Raw genomic sequence first — 23,612 nt, 5'->3', positions numbered from 1 at the left:
GAGCATTGCATTGACATCAAAGCACTGGGCGGTGCATTTGGGCAGTGCTATGATCCTCCAACTATGATATCATAGACGCATCATTCCTTTTCTGTCTATGATCTTACCTTTCATCTCCTGAAAGATAAGAAAAATAACAATACCAATAAATGTTGATCTATAAAGTCTCACAAACAAGCTTTATTGGTTTCTTTTGCTTCCTAAGTTCACATCTGTAGCAAAATAAAAAGCTTAAATATACTTAAAATGATCGAATGATAATTGTCGTGGTTGCCATGGTGATTGAAGCGGTTGCTGATGATGTCACAAACAGACAAAAGGGTTAAAAGACAGTTGGTTGGTTCAGTGTATGCTGGCACTTGGCGTCTTCAAACCGTCGCATACACAACTCAGAGCGCAGCCAAACAAAGCCGGTGAGTACCTGATTGGTTGAGTAAGTCATTTGTGTTATATGTAGTTGAGCAGTATGTGTATAGTATATTTATATTTATATTTACGGTATTTTGTATATTCAACTATAATTGCCACTTCTGTTTACCACAGGGTCCTTCAGCATTAAAAACGTCTCCACCGTAGTAAAATGGACCATGACCTGTCAGATCAGCTCTTCATCCATTGCGATCACGACATATTGGGCGATACACCCAATCCCTCATTGTCCCCAAACCTCCCTTCACCTTGCGACCCTGAAAGCATCTACACCGAGCTTCGAACGGTCGAAGGTGAGGTGGATGGTTCAGGTGTCTGGTTCCCTCTTGGGAAGACACTGGATGTCCCGGCCGCAATGATGGCTTCTCCCAGTTTGGAGCCATCATGCTGCGCTGGTTTCATGCCGCCCCTGCCGCCTTACAGCCATGGCCTGGTAAGCGGAGGAGGACAACAACAGCAGCTTCTGGAGACCATGTTTTGTCAGGCCAGCTCCGCTCTTCCTCCACAATGCCTCCCTTATGGCTGGCCTGCCACTCCCTTCGCTCCTCATTCTCACCTGGTAGGACACAGGCAGCACACAAACACCATGGCTTCAAAGTTATGTCAAAATTCCACTGGAAAAATTATATTTTAGAAGCATTTATTGGAAGTGACAGTAGATGTATATATTAATAAACGACACAGGAGTTTTATATGCTGCAACACAATTACGTGATCTGGTTTCAGGATGATGATGCAGCAATGATGATGCAACCACCTGGCATCAACTTGACTTCAGTTGGGCTCATGTAAGTGATCGTCTTATATTCACGTTTAAGTTTTATTTGCTAATTCTTATATTAGCCTAAAATGGCACCGTGGTACAAAAGGCATTGAAATGCCATTTTTCATCTAAAAATAAACTAACCTTTCAAGTTTTCATTTTTTGCACTTAGAAAACAGACGGTTTCCCATTCAAAGCATGCACCAAGATGTTTACTGCATTATATTCAGAAATAATCATGTATAACAGTTTTGGTTTGAGCGCATTGAGTGTGACATATTTTAAAGCTGACACGGTAGAAAAAAAACAGAATGAAAATCTGTTTCTCATTCCCTACAAATACCAATAAGGAAAATGGGGAAAAATGAACTGTGAAGTAGGTCGCACAACGGCCGAGCTAGGAGAACCAGGGTTCGATTGCACCCTCGGCCATCTCTGTGTGGAGTTTGCATGTTCTCCCCGTGCATGCGTGGGTTTTCTCCGGGTACTCCGGTTTCCTCCCACATTCCAAAAACATGCTAGGTTAATTGGCGACTCCAAATTGTCCATAGGTATGAATGTGAGTGTGAATGGTTGTTTGTCTATATGTGCCCTGTGATTGGCTGGCCACCAGTCCAGGGTTGTACCCCGCCTCTCGCCTGAAGACAGCTGGGATAGGCTCCAGCACCCCCCGCAACCCTCGTGAGGATAAGTGGTAGAAAATGAATGAATGAATAATTGTATGGTCAGGCTGCACGGCGGTCGAGTGGTTAGTGCGCAGACCTCACAGCTAGGAGACCAGGGTTCAGTTCTACCCTCGGCCATCTCTGTGTGGAGTTTGCATGTTCTCCCCGTGCATGCGTGGGTTTTCTCCAGGTACTCCGGTTTCCTCCCACATTCCAAAAACATGCTAGGTTAATTAGCGACTCCAAATTGTCCATAGGTATGAATGTGAGTGTGAATGGTTGTTTGTGCCCTGTGATTGGCTGGCCACCAGTCCAGGGTGTACCCCGCCTCTCGCCCCAAGACAGCTGGGATAGGCTCCAGCACCCCCGCGACTCATGAGGATAAGTGGTAGAAAATGAATGAATGAATGAATGTAAAATTTACAGGGCTGCACGGTTTACAAGTGGTTAGCGTGCTGGCCCCACAGCTAGTATACCCTAGTTTGATTCCACCCTTGGGCATCTCTGTGTGGAGTTTGCATGTTCTCCCCGTGCATGCGTGGGTTTTCCCCGGGTACTCCGGTTTCCTCCCACATTCCAAAAACATGCTAGGTTAATTGGTGACTCCAAATTGTCCATAGGTATGAATGTGAGTGTGAATGGTTGTTTGTCTATATGTGCCCTGTGATTGGCTGGCCACCAGTCCACCAGTCCACCTCTCGCCCGAAGACAGCTGGGATAGGCAGCTGGGATAGGCTCCAGCACCCCTCCGTGTGAGGATAAGTGGTAGAAAATGAATGAATGAATGAGCTGCAAAATGTTAATTATAAATAATATAAAATGTTATGAAATATAATAAATAATAATATAATAATATAAAATGATTTTAAAATGATAAATAAATATTTTTATTCATAGTTTTTTTTTTCTTGTTTTTTTTTATTTTGTGAAAGCAAACTCTTCTACCGCTGTAACTGCTGAATTGTCTAAATGTGCCCTGTGATTGGCTGGCCACCAGTCCAGGGTGTACCCTGCCTCTCGCCCAAAGACGGCTGGGATAGGCTCCAGCACCTACCGCGACGCTCGTGAGGATAAGTGGTAGAAAATGAATGAATGAATGAACAGTAAAGTAATTTAAACATGCATTTCAAGAGTTAAAACATAGAAAATATCATTTCTATTTGTATATGTTCAGTGTAATCCAGACTGTTGTTGTTTTAAAAGACTGATTTAAGACTATTTAACAGACGTTCTTGAGAAGCTGGCATTTCTTGTCAAAGATAATCTGCCTTATCTGTCTATTGTCTCCTATCAGGAAGAGAAATGCTGCACAAAGAAATCCAACTCTGTCTTGTGTCCCCCTCCCCACCCCAAACACCACCAGATCAATGTATGTTCATTTTCAAGTCAATAAGCAATATTTTTGTCCCGTTCTAATGTGGATATAACTTTCTCCTCCCGCTGTCTCTGCAGGAAAAGAGACCGTGACAGCCATCAGGATGAAAAGACGTACGTCAAGAAGCCACTAAATGCATTCATGCTGTATCGGCAGGAGCAGAGGCCCAATGTTGTTGCTCAGCTGAACATTCGAAACAGCGCTATTGTCAACAAAGTGGTCGGGCAGATGGTGAGTTTGTTATGGAGTGTGTACTGCATGGTGGACGAGTGGTTAGCGTGCAGACCTCACAGCTAGGAGACCCGAGTTCAATCCCACTCTCTCAAAGCCATCTCTGTGTGGGTTTGCATGTTCTCCCCGTCCCGTGCATGCGTGGGTTTTCTCCGGGTACTCCGGTTTCCTCCCACATTCCAAAAACATGCTAGGTTAATTAGCGACTCCAAATTGTCCATAGGTATGAATGTGAGTGTGAATGGTTGTTTGTCTATATGTGCCCTGTGATTGGCTGGCTGGCCACCAGTCCAGGGTGTACCCCGCCTCCCGCCCTGAAGACAGCTGGGATAGGCTCCAGCACCCCAGCACCCTTGTGAGGATAAGAGGTAGAAAATGAATGAATGTATTTAATGTATTGCAGTATTTGATTTGACTAATAATAGACTATAGTCAACCACAAGACAGCGATCAATTAATTAATTTCTGAATTTCTGAAACTTAATGACTGTATTATGGACTGAGTGGTTAGCGCGTAGGCCACACAGCTAGAAGACCTGAGTTCGATTCCACCTTCGGCCATTTCTGGCCGGGTTTTCTCCGAGTACTCCGGTTTCCTCCCACATTCCAAAAACATGCTAGGTTAATTAGCGACTCCAAATTGTCCATAGGTATGAATGTGAGTGTGAATGGTTGTTTGTCTATATGTGCCCTGTGATTGGCTGGCTGGCCACCAGTCCAGGGTGTACCCCGCCTCTTGCTCCAAGACAGCTGGGATAGGCTCCAGCACCCCTAGGATAAGCGGTAGAAAATGAATAAATGAATGAATGAATGCATCATCAAAAAGTTGAATATGTGTTGTGTCCGCAGTGGAAGTCTCTGACAAAACGACAACAGAGGAAATATTACGAGCTGGCTGATGCTGAGAAACTGCTCCACGCCCAGCAGCATCCTGAGTGGTCTTGCACAGAAAACTATGTGAGTTTTTATAAGCCAGAGGTGTTATAAGGAACTGAAGGAAGCGGTGGGGTCACATTTATTAATCCTAAATCCCATGAAGAAATAAAATGTCCTAGCAAATTGGCCTAATATCTAATAATATATCTCAATAATAATGAATTTATTTGTAGAAATACCATAGGCCAATAATGCAGGCTGCAAACTTGGGACACAACTGCAAAGATGGCATAATGTTTGTTTGTATATTTCAGGGTAAAAAAAGGAAGAGGCAAAGGAACAAAGTCAACACCGATGGTCAAGGTAAGACATCAGCATCGGAGTTTGAAAATTTGCGAAACAACTCTATTCCGCAATTTGATTTTCACTAACTTTTTTGTTGATGTCGCCAGGGGGAGAACTTCTTTTCTCACATTAAATTGTCGTTTCTGTTGCACCACCTGCACGTGAAATCTGCAGAGCACACTTTACAGGCTCAGATGCAAGATGCAACAACACCTGTCCATGCGGCTGTGGATGACAGTCCTCATAAGTCAGCCATGATGCTTTGTGCCCAAACGCAGCTGCGGGTGATGCTGGAGTTGATGGTTTAGTTTAAACCCAATGGCCTCAACATGACATTCTTCAATCTAGGATTTGCAAGGTTCAATAAATAAATTCAGAGGAACATATTTTAAATTGTTTTTTAATTTGGTTCTTCAATCTAGGATTTGCAAGGTTCAATAAATAAATTCAGAGGAACATATTTTTTGGGGCTGGAGGGGCCCAGCAGAGGTGGGCAAGCCTGCTTTTCATTCAGGTTTTCAGTTAATAATGTAGACGAATTTGTGAAAAATAAAAACATGGGCTGCACGGGGGTCAAGTGGTTAACGTGTAGACCTCACTGCGAGCAGACGAGGGTTCAATTCCACCCTATGACATTCTTCAATCTTGGATTTGCAAGGTTCAATAAATAAATTTCGAGGAACTTTTTTTTACATTGTTTTTATTTGCGCCTTAATTTGTGAGTTGGAACACTTAAGGTTGTACTTCCTTAGCCTGGCTTTAGGGGGCGATGTCACAACATGGTTTAAGACACGAAGAAGACAACGGTTGCGGTGATTGGTTGGTTTATTCTCTACCCAATGACTTGTCATCGTAACATTTGAAACTCGAGCGGCAATGGTTTTTCGACTGTTTGACCGTTTTAGGTTTTTGGACGCTTTGTTATACTAATTTCGGAGTGCGACCTAAATGTGAGTCTACTGCGCGGCTAGGTAAGTACTGACACGACCAAGCTAACGCTAATTTGAAAGCTAATGTTTAGCTAGCTTTTACTGACAAGGTGCTTTCAATGTTATGTGGCTAAAAATTATCTGTCCTAGCTGAAACATTGTAGCTTTGTTCTTAAAATATGTCTCCATAACTTTTCATCCACAGGCTGCAAGCACCGACAGCAAAAAAAAAAACAAAACATTAGTCTTCGTCCAGCATGGCTAATTTGTCATCTGGGTGTTCGTCATCTGTTCTGGAAAATGACACGGAAACAAATTGGGAAAATATCCCCCCCGCACTACATGCAGCATCATATACGCAATATTTGGATTCTGAATACTTTCCGGATATCACACTCGTTGATGTCACGCGAGATTTCGAAATGCAACCAAGTGATACGTCTGTCCTGAAAAGCATCTCGGCATCACCTCTGTCTCCAATGGAGTCGGTCGGAAAGATTGAGAAGGTAGTGCCTCACAAGATCTCTCGGAAAGATTCCGCTCTGACTCCAAGGATGAAAGTAAACAAAGCAAACAGACACTTGGAAAGCAATGCTTCTGTGTGTTGGTTGTATGACGAGTGCTTGCCAGACATTACTGATGTCTCATTTGATTTACACTCACCTGGTGGCTTCATACCCACAACTGACATTTCATCAAATCCTACCTTTGAGTCAAATATGGAACATGGAGCAACTTTGAATCGCGTTGAAGCCACCAAGAACAACACTAGCCAAAATATGAACGGGGAAACGAATAGTTCTGTAGTTCCAGGTCCGACTGGGGAGTGTGCACTTATTGATCCAGATAGCCTGCCTTCTTGTAAAAAGGCTAAAACCTGCGTGACAAGTAACAACAAAATTACCATGACAGAAACCACTTCAAACGACGAACACCACAATACTGTTAATGGAAAACCTCAGGCCAATAGCACAATAACAATGTTGGAGACTAGCTCCTCTGATACTCACCCTCCCCAGTTCAATAGTATGCTAACATTGTCCGAAAACAGCTCCAGTGGTGATCACAACACCTTTGATGCTAACCCTTCGCAATCCAGTAGCATAATATCTAATAATTCTAATGATGGCCACCAGCACACTTTTGTGGCTAAATCTTCACACACCAATGACACAGTAACAATGTCGGACAGTAGCTCCAGTCACGGTCACCATAACACGTTTGATACTAACCCCCCCTCGAAGACCAATGACACAACAACAATGTCGGACAGTCACCATCATCATGCCGTCGATGCTAATCCATCCTCTCAGACCAACGGCACAGTAACAATGTCGGACAGTAGCTCCAGTCACCATAACACGTTTGATACTAACCCCCCCTCTAAGAACAATGACACTACAACAATGTCGGACAGTCACCATCATCATGCCGTCGATGCTAATCCATCCTCTCAGACCAACGGCACAGTAACAATGTCGGACAGTAGCTCCAGTCACCATAACACGTTTGATACTAACCCCCCCTCGAAGACCAATGACACAACAACAATGTCGGACAGTCACCATCATCATGCCGTCGATGCTAATCCTTCCTCTCAGACCAATGGCACAGTAACAATGTCGGACAGTAGCTCCAGTCACCATAACACGTTTGATACTAACCCCCCCTCGAAGACCAATGACACAACAACAATGTCGGACAGTCACCATCATCATGCCGTCGATGCTAATCCATCCTCTCAGACCAACGGCACAGTAACAATGTCGGACAGTAGCTCCAGTCACCATAACACGTTTGATACTAACCCCCCCTCGAAGACCAATGACACAACAACAATGCCGGACAGTCACCATCATCATGCCGTCGATGCTAATCCATCCTCTCAGACCAACCTCTCAACCACTGATGTTCACCACAACACCTTTGATGCCAACATTTCTCAATCTGGCAGAACATTAACCGACTGTGCTAACGGTGGACACCAGGGTGCCTTCAATGCTAACCCTCCATCGCGGACCAATGGCAAAGAAACAAATTCTCAAAGAAATTCAAGTGACGGGAACCATAACACCTTTGATGCCAACGTTTCTCAGTCTGGCACCACAGTAACTGACTGTGCTAACGGTGGACACCAGGGTGCCTTCAATGCTAACCCTCCATCGCAGACCAATGGCAAAGTAACGAATTCTCAAGGAAATTCCAGCGTCAAGGAACACAACACCTTTAATGCCAACCTCTCTCAGTCTGGCAGCATAGTTACCGACCGCGCTAGTGATGGTCACACCAACGGTAAAGTAACAACTTCTCAAGGAAATTCAAGCGACACGGAACACAACACTTTTGATGCCAACCCTCCTCAGTCAAATAGCACACTACCAGTGTCGGAAAGTGGCTCCAGTAAGAACAACCACAACACTTTTGATGCCAGACCTCCTCCTCAGTCCAGTGGCACAATAACTGTGTCAGAAAGAAACTCTGGTGGTGATTGCCCTAATGACAAGGTGTTAGAACTGCTTCCGGGCAAAGAGATTGCACCCTCAACCATTCAATGTGAGACAAAGGACCCTTCTGAATCTTTACACGGAGACCAAAGCATAGATACAATCCTCAACAATAAAGCAAAAACTTTAAATTTGGATGACACCCTCGATTTACAAAGCGAGGCGTTGATTACTTCAACGCCAATGACCAGCTGTAAAATGTACACATTCGTTGATCGGGACGAGACGAGAAAAATCGAAAAGCCGAAAAGTCTCGATGGAGATGCTGCCAGTAAGCCAGCGGTTCAGACAACAGCATCCAACGTGCCATCAAACCACACCTGTGATCGAAAGACGCTCTTTTCTGCTAAATCCCTGTTGCCTGCCTTCAAACCTGCAACGCAGCTGCTCAAATTCAAGCCGGCGTCGTTGCTTCCAGGACAAGGCAAGATGATTGGATCAGGTCTTACTATGATGAGACGAAGAACTCCGGCTGAACCACGCACACTTCAGGAGGTAAACTAGTATAAGACCATTCATCTTGCTGCATAATTAATAATACCATATAATGTCATCCAATACTTCTCTACAAGAGAGGAGAAATATGATCTCAGGGAAGAACTAAATCTGAAACACTTCTATGCTAGGACTACGTTAAAAAGCCATAGCATTTCAGTATGTGGAATCAAACTATGGAATGGATTGAGTAAGACCCTCAAACAATGCACAACGATGAGCCAATTCAAGAAACAATACAAGCAGTTGATGTTTGCTAAATACAAGGATGAAGAGTCTTGAACCAGTCATGATGTGCTATATATATATATATCACTATATTGACACTTACTATGGTAAAAAAAAAAACTTAAACTATATTAGGAAAGCAGGATGTGAACAAATGTAACAGTTACTGATTGTAAAAGTACCATATATATATATCACTATATTGACAGTTACTATGGTACCCATTATGTCATTGTATGGTCATATCACCTCGTACTTCAGTGTGTGACAAAAATAAAAACAATAAAAAATAATTTAATAATAAAAAAGTAATAAAAATTTATAAAATAAATTTAAAAAAACTCAAATTATATTAGGAAAGCAGGAAGTGAACAAATGTAACAGTTACTGATTGTAAAAGTACCAGATGGAGGGGTAGGATTTAATAAGCTTTGCTTCTTCCTACTCCTTTTGGACATGTGGAACTGTGAACTGATATGTGATGCATTCAATTGTAATCTGATGAAATAAAACCATTACCATATTTACCTGAATAGAAGACGGGCCTAATATATAATAACTGTTCTTTTTCACGACCCGTTCATGGTGACTAAATCAGCTTCTCGGTTGTGCTTTATTGATCAGCATTCTCATAAAACTAGCATCATAACTCCATCTGTTGTAAGCTAACAATCTTTCAGACACTTTTTTTTCTTTCCCAGTGGGTCTCTGTGTCGCAACGGCATGGGGTTACTCGTGTGTGTGAATGGTCAGAAAAAAAAACCTCTGGTATGTGTGAGTGACAGGAAAAAAAGCTCTGACTCACTTTGAGTTTATTTAAAGGAGGGGGAAAATACTGTCATGCATTCGGGTCAATTAATTTTGAATCAAAATCTAATAATGACTTCTGATTTTGTGCTTTTTAGAGTTCAGCTGTGTCCAGCTCATATAACCTGAGACCATCAACGATGGGTAAGTTTAACTGTGATATGCAAGACAAATTTACAGTATACAGTAACTTGTGTGTTTGGGTCTTTGTTAGCGTCTAAGCTGCCAAAGTCTGGACTGGAGAGGCCACAGTTGAGTGCAAGACCATCAAGCCTCCCCAAAGTGTTGCCACTCAGCAGACCGCCACCCACGAGAAGCAGCACACTGGCTTCCTCGAGTGCTGGTAAACACTGTATTTCTGCAGAAAGAAATTGCTGTCATATTTGAAAGGAATCCTTTGGTGGGAGAAAAAAAAAACACATTTTTTTCAGCTTCAAATACTGCAGTCAAGATTCCCCAAACAAGGAAGCACAACTTAGTCCTTAGAGAGGAACCGGTTGTGAAGAAGACAAAAATGGGTACGATGTGTTTGCCTTACTCTGACCACGACAATGCTGTCATAAATGTTATGATCTTTCAGATGTTCACACTTCAGCATCTTCTGAGGTTGCAACAAGCTCAGCCAGAACCTTGAGGCAGTCTGCCAACAATCAGCGAGCTGTGGTTGCTAAAGGCCAAAAGGATGGTAGGCTGGAATTTGACTGTACTTGAGGAAAATAGCTTTTTGCGTCTGCTTGACGCTGGGTTTTTTTTCTTCTCTTTTCAGATGCTGCAGTGTCCACCTCTGCTGAGCCCTCAGCAGGTTGTGAGGCTGCCTCCAGAACTAAAAGCCTAAAAACGCCTGTGACTAATCAGAGACCTCTGCTGGCTAAAGGCCATGGTGAGTTTTAAAAAGGCAATAGTCATCTCAAACCATAGTCATCTAATTTATGTATTTTCATTGCATTCTTTTGCATACCACAGGTTGTGTCAACTGCATCGTGTTGGAGCGGCAAATTAAAAGACTGAAAGAAGGTGGGCGCCTCAGTAGCTACCCCATGTTGAAGAACGTTGAAAGAAACTAAATGTTTAAACACCATACACAAATAGAAAAAATAAAATGATATTGTGGGAGGTCAATATGGGCTGCATGGTGAAGGAATGGTTAGCACGCAGGCCTCACAGCTAGGAGACCTGAGTTCAATTCCACCCTCGGCCATCTCTGTGTGGAGTTTGCATGTTCTCCCCGTGCATGCGTGGGTTTTCTCCGGGTACTCCGGTTTCCTCCCACATTCCAAAAACATGCTAGGTTAATTGGCGACTCCAAATTGTCCATAGGTATGAATGTGAGTGTGAATGGTTGTTTGTCTATATGTGCCCTGTGATTGGCTGGCAACCAGTCCAGGATGTACCCCGCCTCTTGCCCGAAGACAACTGGGATAGGCTCCAGCACCGAACATGAATGAATGTGTGAGATAATTTTTCCCCAAAGTGCCAACACATTTTTTTCCATATAACTGTTCATTAATTACACTTTAAAAATGATCAAAATCTTGTCATTCAGTTAAGAGTCATTGTTGTCCCTATTTTTTTTTTCTAGAACTGAAAAAGTACAAGAAAGAAGATGACATGTGAAGCACCCCTATTCCATCGTCAATATTACAAATTCACATTTATAAGGTTTTCATCTATTGTAATACATTTTGTGTATGTAACACTGACTTAGTCACAACCACGAAGTTTTTTCATATTTATATATGTTATGGTGTTTTTCACACAATGCCATATGGTCAGTGGCCACAGATTACCTTTCAAAAATTCAGTTTTGTCTAAAGAAGTGCAAAGTTGTTGAATTCAGTATCATTTTAAAAAGCTATAAATGTATAATTGTCACAATTTACATAATGTCTACATGTATTCATTAAAGGAAGAAAATTCAAACTCCTGTAGAACGTATCATTTTGCCTGGTACTGTCTTGTATCTGTATTACTGGCTGGGAGTGCATTGCTTTTTTACCGGTAGGTGGCGCCATTTTGGACGCCAGTGCCCGATCAACCCAGTAGAAGAAGAAGCACTTCCTTTCCTGGCTCGAGTGACCGGCGCTGTCGGCGCACGTTCTTTCTGTGGCAACACTACAGCAAAACTGGATTTTATCGCTCATCAAACACGACAGAATTATTACATAATACATTTCGGAAGGACATAAGTAAGTGTTGTTTACAAAGACTCTGCTGTGTGTTTGATAATTGCCTACCTGTCGCTTCGTGTGTTTCCCCGGGAGGCCTCTACCTAGCATCATGCTAACGGAAGCTTAGCATTAGCGCAAAACCACGTTACATAGCGTAGTTTTGTTAGGAAAGTCAATGGAAACATGAGCTAAATTATGTTTTAGGATACTTACTAATAGGTGATGTGAGTTTATAAAGTGTGACAAGTAAAATTGTTTCAACGTTATGTGGGATGTAAAACTTACAAAGCATCTGTCAAAGCAATATTGTACATGTGTTAAACAGATGTATTGCATATTATGAATATTTAAGCGTCATTCCTTGTCATCTGCAAAACAGAGATATTGCCTTTTAGAATGAAATTATTATTATTGCATCCCGTATATGATATGCAAAGTCAAGCTGATACTGTAGTGGTATTATGTTGTGCTTTGATCTAACATAATTCGTATTGTTTTTGCAGATTGAGCACTTTCTTCAGCCATGTCTCGTTTCTTTGCCACTGGGTCTGACAGCGAGTCAGAGGAGTCCTCATCCGCAGATGAGATTACCCCAAAAGCACCCGGGACCACTTTCAAGCAGTCAGTTCAATTGTTGCTTTTTAATCCTAGTGTTACTTTTTATTTGAAGTTGATCTTCTATAAAAAAAATATTGCGGGGCTTGTCTACACAGGTCACTGCTGCTCAGCGATGACGAGGAAGACACCAAGAGAGTCGTGCGAAGCGCCAAAGACAAAAGGTTGTCAGGGATCCTCTCAGAAACATATCTACAATCAGACACACTCATTTTAATGTGTTCTTGAATTGTAGGTTTGAGGAGTTGACCAATCTCATCAAGACTATCCGCAACGCTATGAAGATTCGCGACATGGCCAAGTGTCTGGAGGAGTTTGAGCAGTTGTGTCGAGCGTTCCTCAAAAGCAAGAATATAGTAGACAAGGAAGGGGTTCCATCTTTTTACATCCGTCTCTTGGCAGACCTGGAGGATTACTTGAACCAGGTAAGATTTCTCGTTTGTTATAATTTATGAATTCTCCCCATTATTGAATGTTGTTTGTCATAGCTTAACAAATGAGTGCTTTTAAAAGGCCTCGGAAGGATGTGATCGTGTATTTAATTTATTAATATGAGTAATTGCTTCAGCTTTGGGAGGACAAAGAAGGCAAGAAGAAGATGAACAAGAACAACGCAAAAGCCCTCAGTACACTCCGACAGAAGATCCGCAAGTACAACAGGGATTATGAGACGGAAATCACTGCTTATAAGGAGGTAAAGAAGTGTATCATTTACATTTACTAGTGTAAATTATATTAGATAATGTTGGCAAAAGAACATTACATGTTGGATCGTTCACTCTTTCTACATACAAAAATGCAATCAATATCAAAATAACACTTAAAAATGCTAAATAAATAAGGTGCGGTTCTTCAATATGCATGTGTTCTTGGCCGTTGAGGACCCGCTGTGCAGTGTAATATCATAGTTGGTTTTTGTTGCTTGTGAGAACATCACTAGAGGATGTTGCACTGATGAAATTCCTTGTTTTTCTTAGAATCCACAAGAATCTGCAGATGAAGAGGAGGAGAAGGGACAAGATGATTCAGGTAACCATATTAGGTGGTCATTGATTAGTATGTGTACCGTAAAGACTACACACACACACACACACATATATATATATATACATACACACAGCAGTGACAATTTTTATTTTTGACCATTTAGGTCTGAAATCATGTTTTTTTTAATTTAAAGTGCCTAAGCATCCCTTTCCGTCGATGTTCTGTAGAAGTTAAATTGTCAGACAAATGATTGCCAGTTTTCATTCACTCCTGTTTTGTACTCTAAGCTTCGTCCTCTGACAGCGATGACGAAGGCGGCGATGATGGTGTGTCTGCCAAATCATTCTTGAAGAAAAAGTCAGAGGCTGCACCTGAGGCCAGCAAGTTCCTCAAGTCCGCCAAAGGATCCGGGGTATGAAAAGCTTCTTTAATTAATTAGTATTACGTATTGTTCTCTGATTGGTTCATCGCTGCCACTGTACGTATCAAGTCCTTTTTCAAGTCAGAAGTAGAGGACTGTATTAAAATGGTTGCTATGTTAATCATTTGAATTAATTAGCCTGAGTTTCACATGTTATTATAAGATTATTACCTTTTACGTTCTAAAATTCACAGTTCATGTATGTCATCTTATACAGTTCCAAAAAATGTTTGCCAAATTGCCTAGTGTGTATGTGTCAGATCCACAAAATTTGACATTTATGTTACAAATTTCCAGAAAAAGTCATTGTTTTGGACAACATTTTTGGTTTCCTTTTTTTAAGGCAACGTTTAAGCCCCATCACCAGCATTGTTTAATATGTAAACAGTACCCTACCCTATCTGTGCCCTGTGACAGGATGAGTCCTCTTCTGACGACGATGACGATGATGACGATGAGGACTGGGGATCTGACACTGTGGACACTGGGAGTGAGAGTTCTGATGAAGGGGAGGAGAAAAGTGCATCTCTCGCCATGGTCTTCCTCAAGAAGTGAGGCCCCGAACGTAAACATTACAGTACAATGAACCTCATTTAAGTTGGTCCCATTTATATCAACGCCCCGTTTATGTGGGGCATCTCATTACGTCCCAGTGAAGCCATTTGTATGAATAATTGGTCTGTTTGTGTTCACATGTTATATTATTGTCAACCAACATTATAAATAATGCCTTTATCGCCCCTTCTTATGTCCCCGGTGAAAGTCTTAAGAACATGTTCATATGTTCAGGGCCCAGGCACCCGAGAAGAGCAATGAAAAGGTTGGGAAAAAGAAGAAGCTCAAGAAGAAAGAGAAATTGGAGGAGGATGCTGAGGAAGAGGTGGAGGGGGGCTGGGAGAAGGTGAAGGGAGGTGTCCCTCTCGTCAAGGTAAGGGCAATCTTTCTGCAAGCATCTTTAGAGGTAACACTCATAGTTACTAGGCGTGTGATGATTCACCCACTACATCAAACATCACTACATTGGTCTGTGTTCAGCTTGTTGCCATTTCGGACAACGTATCGACTTAACATTGTTTAAATGGTAATCATTTAAGTTAATATCTCGTACAGTATTTTCCGGACTATAAGTCGCACTTTTTTTCCATAGGTTGGCTGTTCCTGAGACTTATACTCCAGAGCGACTTATAAATGAAAAAAACTGTTTGTTACATAAACACTGGACACCTTTTCTGTTTATGTTTATTTTTAGTGTAGCTGAATAACCATTGTGTTAGCATATCTTACATCTATTCAGCCTGTTCTCTATTCTTTTATTGTTAGAACTTGGCCTCCAAGATGACGTAATGTCTGTTTTGGTCACGTAGTTTGGAAAATAAATTACCTGCAAAAAAATGCGACTTATACTCCGGTGCGACTTATGTATGTTTTTTTTCTAACTAATTATGCATTTTTGGCCTTGTGCAACTCATACTCCAGTGCGACTTATGTATGTTTTTTTCTACCTAATTATGCATTTTTGGCCTTGTGCGACTTATACTCCATTATGCATTTTTGGCCTTGTGCGACTTATGTATGATTTTTTCTCCCCAATTATGCATTTTTGGCCTTGTGCGACTTATACTCCGGTGCGACTTATGTATGTTTTTTTGCTACCTAATTATGCATTTTTGGCCTTGTGCAACTTATACTCCATAATGCATTTTTGGCCTTGTGCGACTTATACTCCAGTGCGACTTATTTATGGGGTTTTTTTTCTACCTAATTATGCATTTTTGGCCTTGTGAGACTTATAATCCAGTGCAACTTATGTATGTTTTTTCCTACCTAATTATGCATTTTTGGCCTTGTGCGACTTGTACTCCAGTGCGACATATGTGTTTTTTTTCCTACCTAATTGTGCATTTTTGGCCTTGTGCGACTTATACTCCGGTGCAACTTATGTATGTTTTTTTCTACCTAATTATGCATTTTTGGCCTTGTGCGACTTATACTCCAATACGACTTATGTATGTTTTTTCCTACCTAATTATGCATTTTTGGCCTTGTGCGACTTATACTCCGGTGCGACTTATGTATGTTTTTTTTCAACGTAATTATGGATTTTTGCCCTTGTGCGACTTATACTCCAGTGCGACTTATGTATGTTTTTTTTCAATGTAATTATGCATTTTTGCCCTTGTGCGACTTATACTCCAGTGCGACTTATGTATGTTTTGTTTTACCGAATTATGCATTTTTGGCCTTGTGCGACTTATACTCCGGTGCGACTTATGTATGTTTTTTCCTACCTAATTATGCATTTTTGTCCTTGTGCTACTTATACTCCAAAGCGACTTATAGTCCAGAAAATACGGTATTTGTTTCACATCCTCTAAAAAGTTACTGAATTTTTTGGGATCGTATCGTTGTAAATTAACTAATATCATCTTCGAATTACATTGGCAACCATGAATTGTGATACAAATCCAATTATTAGAACAGACCCCCCCTCCCCACCCCTGTATAGTTATGCATATTTCTTGTCATTGATGCATTGCATTTACTTTATCAGGAAAAGCCCAAGATGTTTGCAAAGGGCACAGAGATCAACACAGCTGTGGTGGTGAAGAAGCTCAATGAGATCCTGCAAGCCAGAGGCAAAAAGAGCACAGACAGGTGACCCCTCTCATCTAAACTTTGGTTTATGCTTGACACAGCCGCGTGGAGCCATGTGGACCACCAGATTACGTCACCTTTGCCAACCACGCCGTCGTCTCGCCCAGTCTTGATTTGAGAGTATGTATGTTTGTTCAGTCGTTTATCATTTCATTTCCTGTCCTCGTTGCCAGGACCGGCCAGATTGAAATGCTCAATGCCCTGGCAGCCATCGCTACAGAGAATAACCTTGGTGCAGGAGTCACGGTCAAAATTAAGTTCAACATCATTGCTTCGCTGTACGACTACAACCCCAACATGGCAACCTTCATGAAGGTAGGGCAAATGTCTCATCCATATATTTGTGTATATTTGTATATTTGACACTCAAAATGTCTAAATCTTTGACTGTCCCCATCAGCCGGAAATGTGGAAGAAGTGTCTGGAATGCATAGACGAGCTGCTGGACATGTTGTTTGACAACAGCAACATCTTCATCGGGGAGAACATTGCCGAGGATAGTGAGAACCTGGCCATCTCAGACCAGGTACCCCAACATCTCATGAACTTCATTAAGCTTGGCATCATGTAATAATTGTAGTTTTGCATTCATTCTTACATTCGGTGTGAATGTTGTCATCTAAAATGCAAGTAAAATGGTCCTTTTGGTTTTGACAGCCTTTTAGGGTTCGTGGTTGCATCTTAACTCTGGTGGAGAGGATGGATGAAGAGTTTACCAAGATCATGCAGAACACTGATCCTCATTCACAAGGTTAGGGTTTTTTCAGGATCTCAATTATGCTATTTAGATAAGGAGGGTGGGAAATGTTTCACAAAGATTCCTCCTCCTCTTCCTCCCGCTATAGAATACGTGGACAACCTGAAAGATGAAGGCCGTGTTTGTGGCATTGTGGATCGCCTCCTCAACTACTTGGAGACTAAGGGAAGCACGGAGGATATCTGTCGTGTCTACCTGCGCCGAATCATGCACACGTACTACAAGTTTGACTACAAGGCTCACCGCCGCAGCCTGGGCATCCAGGGAGATACAAAGGTGACAAAATCTAAATCGGTTGCCAGAAAACTTTCTGTTCAAAGGAGTGTGTAGTACCGTATCGTCCAGTCTTGAAATTTAGTTTGAATCAAAAACGAACTTTCCTTAGCAGTCCAGTGCTGATTGCTCGCCTCCATTTTTTTAAATCGAAGAACATCTGGAGCTGCGTGTTACGTCATATCTCAGCATTCGCTGAAAGAACGCACTCGGGAACAGGAAAAGATAAAGTTCAATCTTGCTAATATTATATTATTATATTATATATTCATTCGGATTGGCACTTTTCTTTCGGAATGAGGTGTATACAAAGGTTACATTCTTTCCGTTTGAGCAAATAACCCGAATGGAATTGGAATATTTGGGTCCATGTATACGTGGCTGTTGTCATTTTTGAGGGAGCAAAAGCAGTATCGGCCCAAGCAAAATCGGCCATCAGCTAAGGGTGATGGGGGGAAAAAAATCGGCATCGTCCCGAACAAAACATATTGGTCGATCCCACAAAATAGCCTCATCAGGGCCATAACATTTGAGCCAGCATTTATCCGCTTGTGGCTTTTACACAGAACCCAGCCAACCCCGAATATCACGGTAACTGTTTGCACTTCACGTAGTCCCAACAGGACCAGGAGGAGAGCGAGGGTGAAGACAGTGCCGTCATCATGGACCGCCTCTGCAAGTTCATCTACGCCAAGGATCGCACCGACCGCATCCGCACGTGCGCCATCCTCTGTCACATCTACCACCACGCGCTGCATTCGCGTTGGTACCAAGCACGTGACCTCATGCTGATGAGCCACCTGCAAGACAACATCCAGCACGCCGACCCGCCCGTACAGGTGCGTACACACACAAGACCTTACTGCGATGCTTTGAGGAAACCTTCAAAGTTCTAACTTATCACTTTTTCTCGTAGATCCTCTACAACAGAACCATGGTCCAACTGGGCATCTGTGCGTTCCGTCAAGGGATGATCAAAGACGCTCACAATGCCTTGCTGGACATCCAGTCATCAGGCCGTGCCAAAGAACTCTTGGGTCAGGGTTTGCTCATGAGGAACATGCAAGAGAGGAATGCAGAGCAAGAGAAGATCGAGAAGAGAAGACAAGTTAGTCTTCACCTCGATCTGTTTTCCGCAGTGTCATGTTGGCATGTGTGCTCATCACTTTGTTGTCCTCGTAGGTGCCGTTCCACATGCACATCAACCTGGAGCTGCTGGAATGCGTGTACCTAGTGTCGGCCATGCTGCTGGAAATCCCTTACATGGCCGCCCACGAGTTTGACGCCCGCCGCCGCATGATCAGCAAGCAGTTCCACCATCAGCTCAGAGTGGGAGAGAGACAGCCACTACTCGGTAAGACGGCTGGTCATATCGTCAAACCTTTTCCTGACTGTAGTATTCAAATTCCAGTCGTATGCTACTTTAGATACGTCAGATGTACTTCAGTGTTTTGGAATTGGATTGCCCAAGACCTAGCAGTCGTAGCAACACTAGCCAACTATGTGAGCGACATTGCTAACATGTTATGCTAACATGACACTGAATCTAGCTGATAGAACTCCTGGCTTTATTTTAAGGTGGCTTTGCTGCACACAAGTAAAGCAACAAAATATGAGCTGGAAACCTCATATTACAAATATACAACATAAGGTGGCCAGAAATATTTCAATATTGAACAAAGCAAAATTTGTTCTCAATCAGAAATCACTCCACACTCTTTATTGCTCTCTGGTTCTACCAAATCTTACTTATTGTGTGGAAATATGGGCTAATAACTATAAAAGCAATCTTCACTCGCTAAATGTACTGCAAAAAAGGCCAGTAAGGATAATTCATAATGCCGCCTACAGAGAACATACTAACTCCTTATTTCTAAAATGACAAATACTTCAACTTGCTGATATAGTTCGTCAAGCAGCTAAAATAATGCATAAGGCTAAAAATAAGCAATTAGCTAAAAATGTCATCCAATACTTCTCTACAAGAGAGGAGAAATATGATCTCAGGGAAGAAGTACATTTGAAACACTTCTATGCTAGGACTACGTTAAAAAGCCATAGCATTTCAGTATGTGGAATCAAACTATGGAATGGATTGAGTAAGACCCTCAAACAATGCACAACGATGAGCCAATTCAAGAAACAATACAAGCAGTTGATGTTTGCTAAATACAAGGATGAAGAGTCTTGAACCAGTCATGATGTGCTATATATATATCACTATATTGACACTTACTATGGTACCCATTATGGCATTGGATGCTCATATCACCTCCTACTTCGGTATGTGACAAAAAAAACTATAAACTATATTGGGAAAGCAGGAAGTGAACAAATGTAACAGTTACTGATTGTAAAAGTACCAGATGGAGGAGTAGGATTTAATAAGCTTTGCTTCTTCCTACTCCTTTTGGACATGTGGAACTGGGAACTGATTATGTGATGCATTCAGTTGTAATCTGATGCATGTTGAAATGAAATAAAACCATTACCATTACAATTAGTTTTTCTACATGCGGTCGTCACCTTTGTGCTTTATCTACCATCCAGGACCCCCAGAAAGCATGAGGGAGCATGTCGTGGCGGCTAGCAAGGCCATGAAGATGGGGGACTGGCGAACCTGCCACTCTTTTATCATTAACGAGAAGATGAACAGTAAAGTGTGGGACCTGTTTCCCGAGACCCAGCGAGTGCGAGAGATGCTCGTCAGGTGGGTACAAAATAAATAAAAAATTGGGGTTGTTTGTTTTCTGACTGACTTTAATGCGATTGTTCTGCAGGAAGATCCAAGAGGAGTCGCTGAGGACATACCTGTTCACGTACAGCAGCGTGTACGACTCCATCAGGTAAGCTTCAAAATAGTCATAAAAATCCAAAAAATAAAAGGTTTGTTATATTTGTGGTATGTGTTCTTCAGCATGGCGACGCTGTCTGACATGTTTGAGTTGGAGATCGCCACAGTTCACAGCATCATCAGCAAAATGATCATCAACGAAGAACTAATGGTAACTTTTCATGGCTTCCTCTTAGCCTATAGAAAGGGCTAATAATTATAGGTTATCACATGGTTTGTCTGGTATCAGGCCTCGGTCTTTGGCTGATACTGGCACGCGGGGGCATGATACTGGGCCTGATACCAGACAAACCATGTGATGATCTTATTATCACATACTACAGTATTAATTGGCCCTGTACCCTAGAAACCGCCCATGAATGATACGGGGAAAAGGCCCAAATGATACTGTGTCAAAGCCCAGGGCAGTGATACTGATAAAATATAGAGTTTAACCATGTCCAGTATCAGCCCCCGTAGCTGTCCACTGTCCGTAGCTCTGGTATCGTGCCCGTGAAACAACCAATCAGAGAACAGCACACGAGTGCTTAGTGCCTAGTGCTTCTCCAGTCACCAAAAAACCCAAACTTGATTAATGGAACTTTAATTGTCAGATATTGATAAGATAAGACTGTTGATAAAATATTATTGTTGAAATATTTTTGCAATTGTTGTGTTTACACTGTTTAGATATAATACATGTAATAAACTGAACATTTTCTGGAAACAAAATAGTCTTTTGATTAAATAGTACGTGATAATAAGCTCATGATTAAATAGTATGTGATAATAAGATCATCACATAGTTTGTCTGGTATCAGGCCAGGTATCATGCCCCCAAGTGTCAGTATCAGCCCTCGACCGAAGGGCTGATAATAGTACCCGCACGTACTATTTAATCAAAAGACCATTTTGTTTCCAGAAAATGTTCAGTTTATTACATGTATTATATCTAAACAGTGTAAACACAATACAGTAAAGTCTCGTTATATCGATATCGGTTATATCGAAGTACTGCTTATTACGATACTATTGTCATTTCCCGGCAAATTTCTAGTCTTTTATGATATAATTAGTTCCGTTAGTACGATACCCGGTTATTATGATAATCCGGTTACTACGATGCCCTTTTCATCTCCCGCCAGCCAATTTGGTCTGCTTATATCGATACAAAAGCAGCTTAAATCAATCTTTGCTTAAGGATTTCAATACCAAAAAAGAACACGGCGAACGGCTGCTTCCAGTCAACTTTATTTTTCACACTTCCACCACCAGAGCACAGCACACACACTGATTCCCGCACTTCCTGGTTCACAGGTCATGCTCAACCCGCCCCACATAGCTGGCCAAACACATGCCTGCAACAGAAGAACCAACTGACATAGCATACACACCTATTCCAACGAAGACACAAGCGTACAAATACATGTATTTAATTGTGTTGTATTCAGATATCTTTTTATCGCTTGCAATAATCACTGTTTTTCATATGTACATGCTGGCGTTCGTGGTTTCTCTCGTGTGTATAGATTCTATACACACATCAATATTTTTTCTGACTCCTCGATATAACGAGACTTTACTGTAATTGCAAAAATATTTCAACACTAATATTTTATCAACAGTGTTATCTTATCAAAGTTCCAGTAATCAAGTTTGGGTTTTTTGGTGACTGGAGAAGCACTAGGCACTAAGCACTCGTGTGCTGTTCTCTGATTGGTTGTTTCACGGGCACGATACTGGACATGGTTAAACTCTATATTTTATCAGTATCACTGCCCTGGGCTTTGACACAGTATCATTTCGGCCTTTTACCGTATCATTCATGGGCGGTTTCTAGGGTACAGGGCCAATTAATACTGTAGTATGTGATAATTGTTTTTAACACGCCCCTCTCTGGCGCAGGCGTCTCTGGACCAGCCCACACAGACGGTGGTGATGCACCGCACAGAGCCCACCTCTCTGCAGAACATGGCGCTGCAGCTGGCGGAGAAACTAGGCAGCCTGGTGGAGAACAACGAGCGCGTCTTTGACCTGAAGCAGGGCGTCTATGGCGGCTATTTCAACAGAGGTCAGCTCCAACTACTACTTAGTTAAAGGTTGTTTTCTCCTTGCTCATTGGTTGTCGCTTGCGTTACAGATCAGAAAGGCGGATATCAGCAGAAACAGTCGTACCAGAGAGGTATGTCGTGGAAGCGGTTGATCATTTTTACATTGCAGAATAGTTCCACATCTCCTGACTGGTTTTGGTGTGGCCTCCACAGATCAGAAGGGAGGTTACCAGTCCAAACAGGGGGGCTACCAGCGAGGAGGCTACAGGAATCAGAACCAAGGCAACTACTAAGCTTGGAAAATTTACATTCCGTTTTATCATCAGGCGTCACCCGGCTTATCTGACTCAGAAGAGTCAGAAGAGTAAAATAGTCTGCTTGAAGTTTGATCACTTATCTAAATAAACAGTCTTGAATAGTATGTTGCCTCCCTCTTTTCAGTAAGCATGAATTTCATTGGATTACACTGAATACAATGGGAGGAGTCTACTGCATTTTGAAAAATGATACACAAATTTTATTGGCTACAGCAAGAAATATACAGTTAAAGTGCATAATAAGTTTCTTCCACATCCAGTATATACCCTCTGCTACATTTTGCCATATACCAAACTAAATTATTTAATCACGGTAATATTCAAAGTCTAACACAGGGGTGTCCAATGTGCAGCCTGGGGACCATTTGTGGCACTATCTATGGCACAAATCTGAAAAGTCATTTTACAAAAATAAAGTCAAAATATTAAGAGGAAAAAAGTTGTAATCTAACATGGAAGACATAATTTTACGAGAACGGAATATGAGGAAAAATTAGTAACAATTAGTAAAAAAAAAAAAGTGTTAATATGAAATTTTAACACCATGAATGAAGTTGTAACTTAGGTTGTGGAAAAAGTCATTACGAGAATAGAAGTATATGTGAAGCAAGTCAAAATTATGAGACAAAAAAAATGTAGGGCGGCATGGCGGACGAGTGGTTAGCACGCAGACCTCACAGCTAGGAGACCAGGGTTCAATTCCACCCTCGGCCATCTCTGTGTGGAGTTTGCATGTTCTCCCCGTGCATGCGTGGGTTTTCTCCGGGTACTCCGGTTTCCTCCCACATTCCAAAAACATGCTAGGTTAATTGGCGACTCCAAATTGTCCATAGGTATGAATGTGAGTGTGAATGGTTGTTTGTCTATATGTGCCCTGTGATTGGCTGG

The 23,612-nt window shown here is 41.9% G+C and overlaps 4 protein-coding genes across 4 annotated transcripts; all 4 read left to right on the top strand.

Moving 5' to 3' along the window:
• Positions 1 to 285: 285 nt before the first annotated feature.
• Positions 286 to 3,284, top strand: LOC144895268 (uncharacterized). The gene is made up of 4 exons (XM_078788850.1): positions 286 to 413; positions 544 to 988; positions 1,156 to 1,217; positions 3,152 to 3,284. The coding sequence occupies exons 2-4, from the start codon at positions 581 to 583 to the stop codon at positions 3,282 to 3,284; spliced, it is 603 nt and encodes a 200-aa protein (XP_078644976.1). The 5' UTR covers positions 286 to 413; positions 544 to 580.
• A 5-nt stretch (positions 3,285 to 3,289) lies between these two features.
• On the top strand, positions 3,290 to 5,071 carry LOC131109863 (lymphoid enhancer-binding factor 1-like). The gene is made up of 4 exons (XM_078788716.1): positions 3,290 to 3,463; positions 4,313 to 4,420; positions 4,654 to 4,702; positions 4,859 to 5,071. The coding sequence occupies exons 1-4, from the start codon at positions 3,374 to 3,376 to the stop codon at positions 4,990 to 4,992; spliced, it is 381 nt and encodes a 126-aa protein (XP_078644842.1). The 5' UTR covers positions 3,290 to 3,373; the 3' UTR covers positions 4,993 to 5,071.
• Positions 5,072 to 5,466: 395 nt separating this feature from the next.
• LOC131109861 (uncharacterized) lies at positions 5,467 to 11,547 on the top strand. Its single transcript, XM_078788770.1, has 8 exons — positions 5,467 to 8,612; positions 9,746 to 9,791; positions 9,862 to 9,990; positions 10,079 to 10,165; positions 10,228 to 10,332; positions 10,414 to 10,527; positions 10,611 to 10,661; positions 11,227 to 11,547. The coding sequence occupies exons 1-8, from the start codon at positions 5,871 to 5,873 to the stop codon at positions 11,259 to 11,261; spliced, it is 3,309 nt and encodes a 1,102-aa protein (XP_078644896.1). The 5' UTR covers positions 5,467 to 5,870; the 3' UTR covers positions 11,262 to 11,547.
• A 134-nt stretch (positions 11,548 to 11,681) lies between these two features.
• On the top strand, positions 11,682 to 23,472 carry eif3c (eukaryotic translation initiation factor 3, subunit C). Its single transcript, XM_058061739.2, has 23 exons — positions 11,682 to 11,833; positions 12,319 to 12,436; positions 12,529 to 12,594; positions 12,666 to 12,855; positions 12,999 to 13,124; positions 13,408 to 13,459; positions 13,705 to 13,829; positions 14,256 to 14,389; positions 14,628 to 14,766; positions 16,390 to 16,493; positions 16,667 to 16,808; positions 16,894 to 17,019; positions 17,151 to 17,244; positions 17,339 to 17,526; positions 18,138 to 18,362; positions 18,440 to 18,631; positions 18,706 to 18,877; positions 20,074 to 20,233; positions 20,304 to 20,369; positions 20,441 to 20,528; positions 22,262 to 22,427; positions 22,497 to 22,538; positions 22,621 to 23,472. Exons 2-23 carry the CDS (start codon positions 12,339 to 12,341, stop codon positions 22,698 to 22,700), a joined length of 2,775 nt encoding a protein of 924 aa, XP_057917722.2. The 5' UTR covers positions 11,682 to 11,833; positions 12,319 to 12,338; the 3' UTR covers positions 22,701 to 23,472.
• The last annotated feature ends 140 nt before the right edge of the window (positions 23,473 to 23,612 follow it).

This window comes from Doryrhamphus excisus, unplaced genomic scaffold (assembly GCF_037039965.1).
Source record: "Doryrhamphus excisus strain RoL-2023G ecotype Guam unplaced genomic scaffold, RoL_Dexc_Guam_v1.1 HiC_scaffold_24, whole genome shotgun sequence".
In the NCBI taxonomy this organism is placed as follows: domain Eukaryota; kingdom Metazoa; phylum Chordata; class Actinopteri; order Syngnathiformes; family Syngnathidae; genus Doryrhamphus; species Doryrhamphus excisus.
This window is presented reverse-complemented; position numbering and strand designations above follow the sequence as displayed.

Bases quoted from the DNA above. Each gene is read 5' to 3' on its own strand.
- LOC144895268 (XM_078788850.1), top strand. From the start codon at position 581: ATGGACCATGACCTGTCAGATCAGCTCTTCATCCATTGCGATCACGAC. The intron at 989-1,155 runs GTAGGACACAGG...ATCTGGTTTCAG, and splicing joins TCGCTCCTCATTCTCACCTG to GATGATGATGCAGCAATGAT. The intron at 1,218-3,151 runs GTAAGTGATCGT...GTCTCCTATCAG, and splicing joins TTGACTTCAGTTGGGCTCAT to GAAGAGAAATGCTGCACAAA.
- LOC131109863 (XM_078788716.1), top strand. From the start codon at position 3,374: ATGCTGTATCGGCAGGAGCAGAGGCCCAATGTTGTTGCTCAGCTGAAC. The intron at 3,464-4,312 runs GTGAGTTTGTTA...TTGTGTCCGCAG, and splicing joins ACAAAGTGGTCGGGCAGATG to TGGAAGTCTCTGACAAAACG. The intron at 4,703-4,858 runs GTAAGACATCAG...TGAAATCTGCAG, and splicing joins AGTCAACACCGATGGTCAAG to AGCACACTTTACAGGCTCAG.
- LOC131109861 (XM_078788770.1), top strand. From the start codon at position 5,871: ATGGCTAATTTGTCATCTGGGTGTTCGTCATCTGTTCTGGAAAATGAC. The intron at 8,613-9,745 runs GTAAACTAGTAT...TGTGCTTTTTAG, and splicing joins AACCACGCACACTTCAGGAG to AGTTCAGCTGTGTCCAGCTC. The intron at 10,662-11,226 runs GTGGGCGCCTCA...TTTTTTTTCTAG, and splicing joins AATTAAAAGACTGAAAGAAG to AACTGAAAAAGTACAAGAAA.
- eif3c (XM_058061739.2), top strand. From the start codon at position 12,339: ATGTCTCGTTTCTTTGCCACTGGGTCTGACAGCGAGTCAGAGGAGTCC. The intron at 17,020-17,150 runs GTACCCCAACAT...TGGTTTTGACAG, and splicing joins ACCTGGCCATCTCAGACCAG to CCTTTTAGGGTTCGTGGTTG. The intron at 22,428-22,496 runs GTCAGCTCCAAC...CTTGCGTTACAG, and splicing joins TGGCGGCTATTTCAACAGAG to ATCAGAAAGGCGGATATCAG.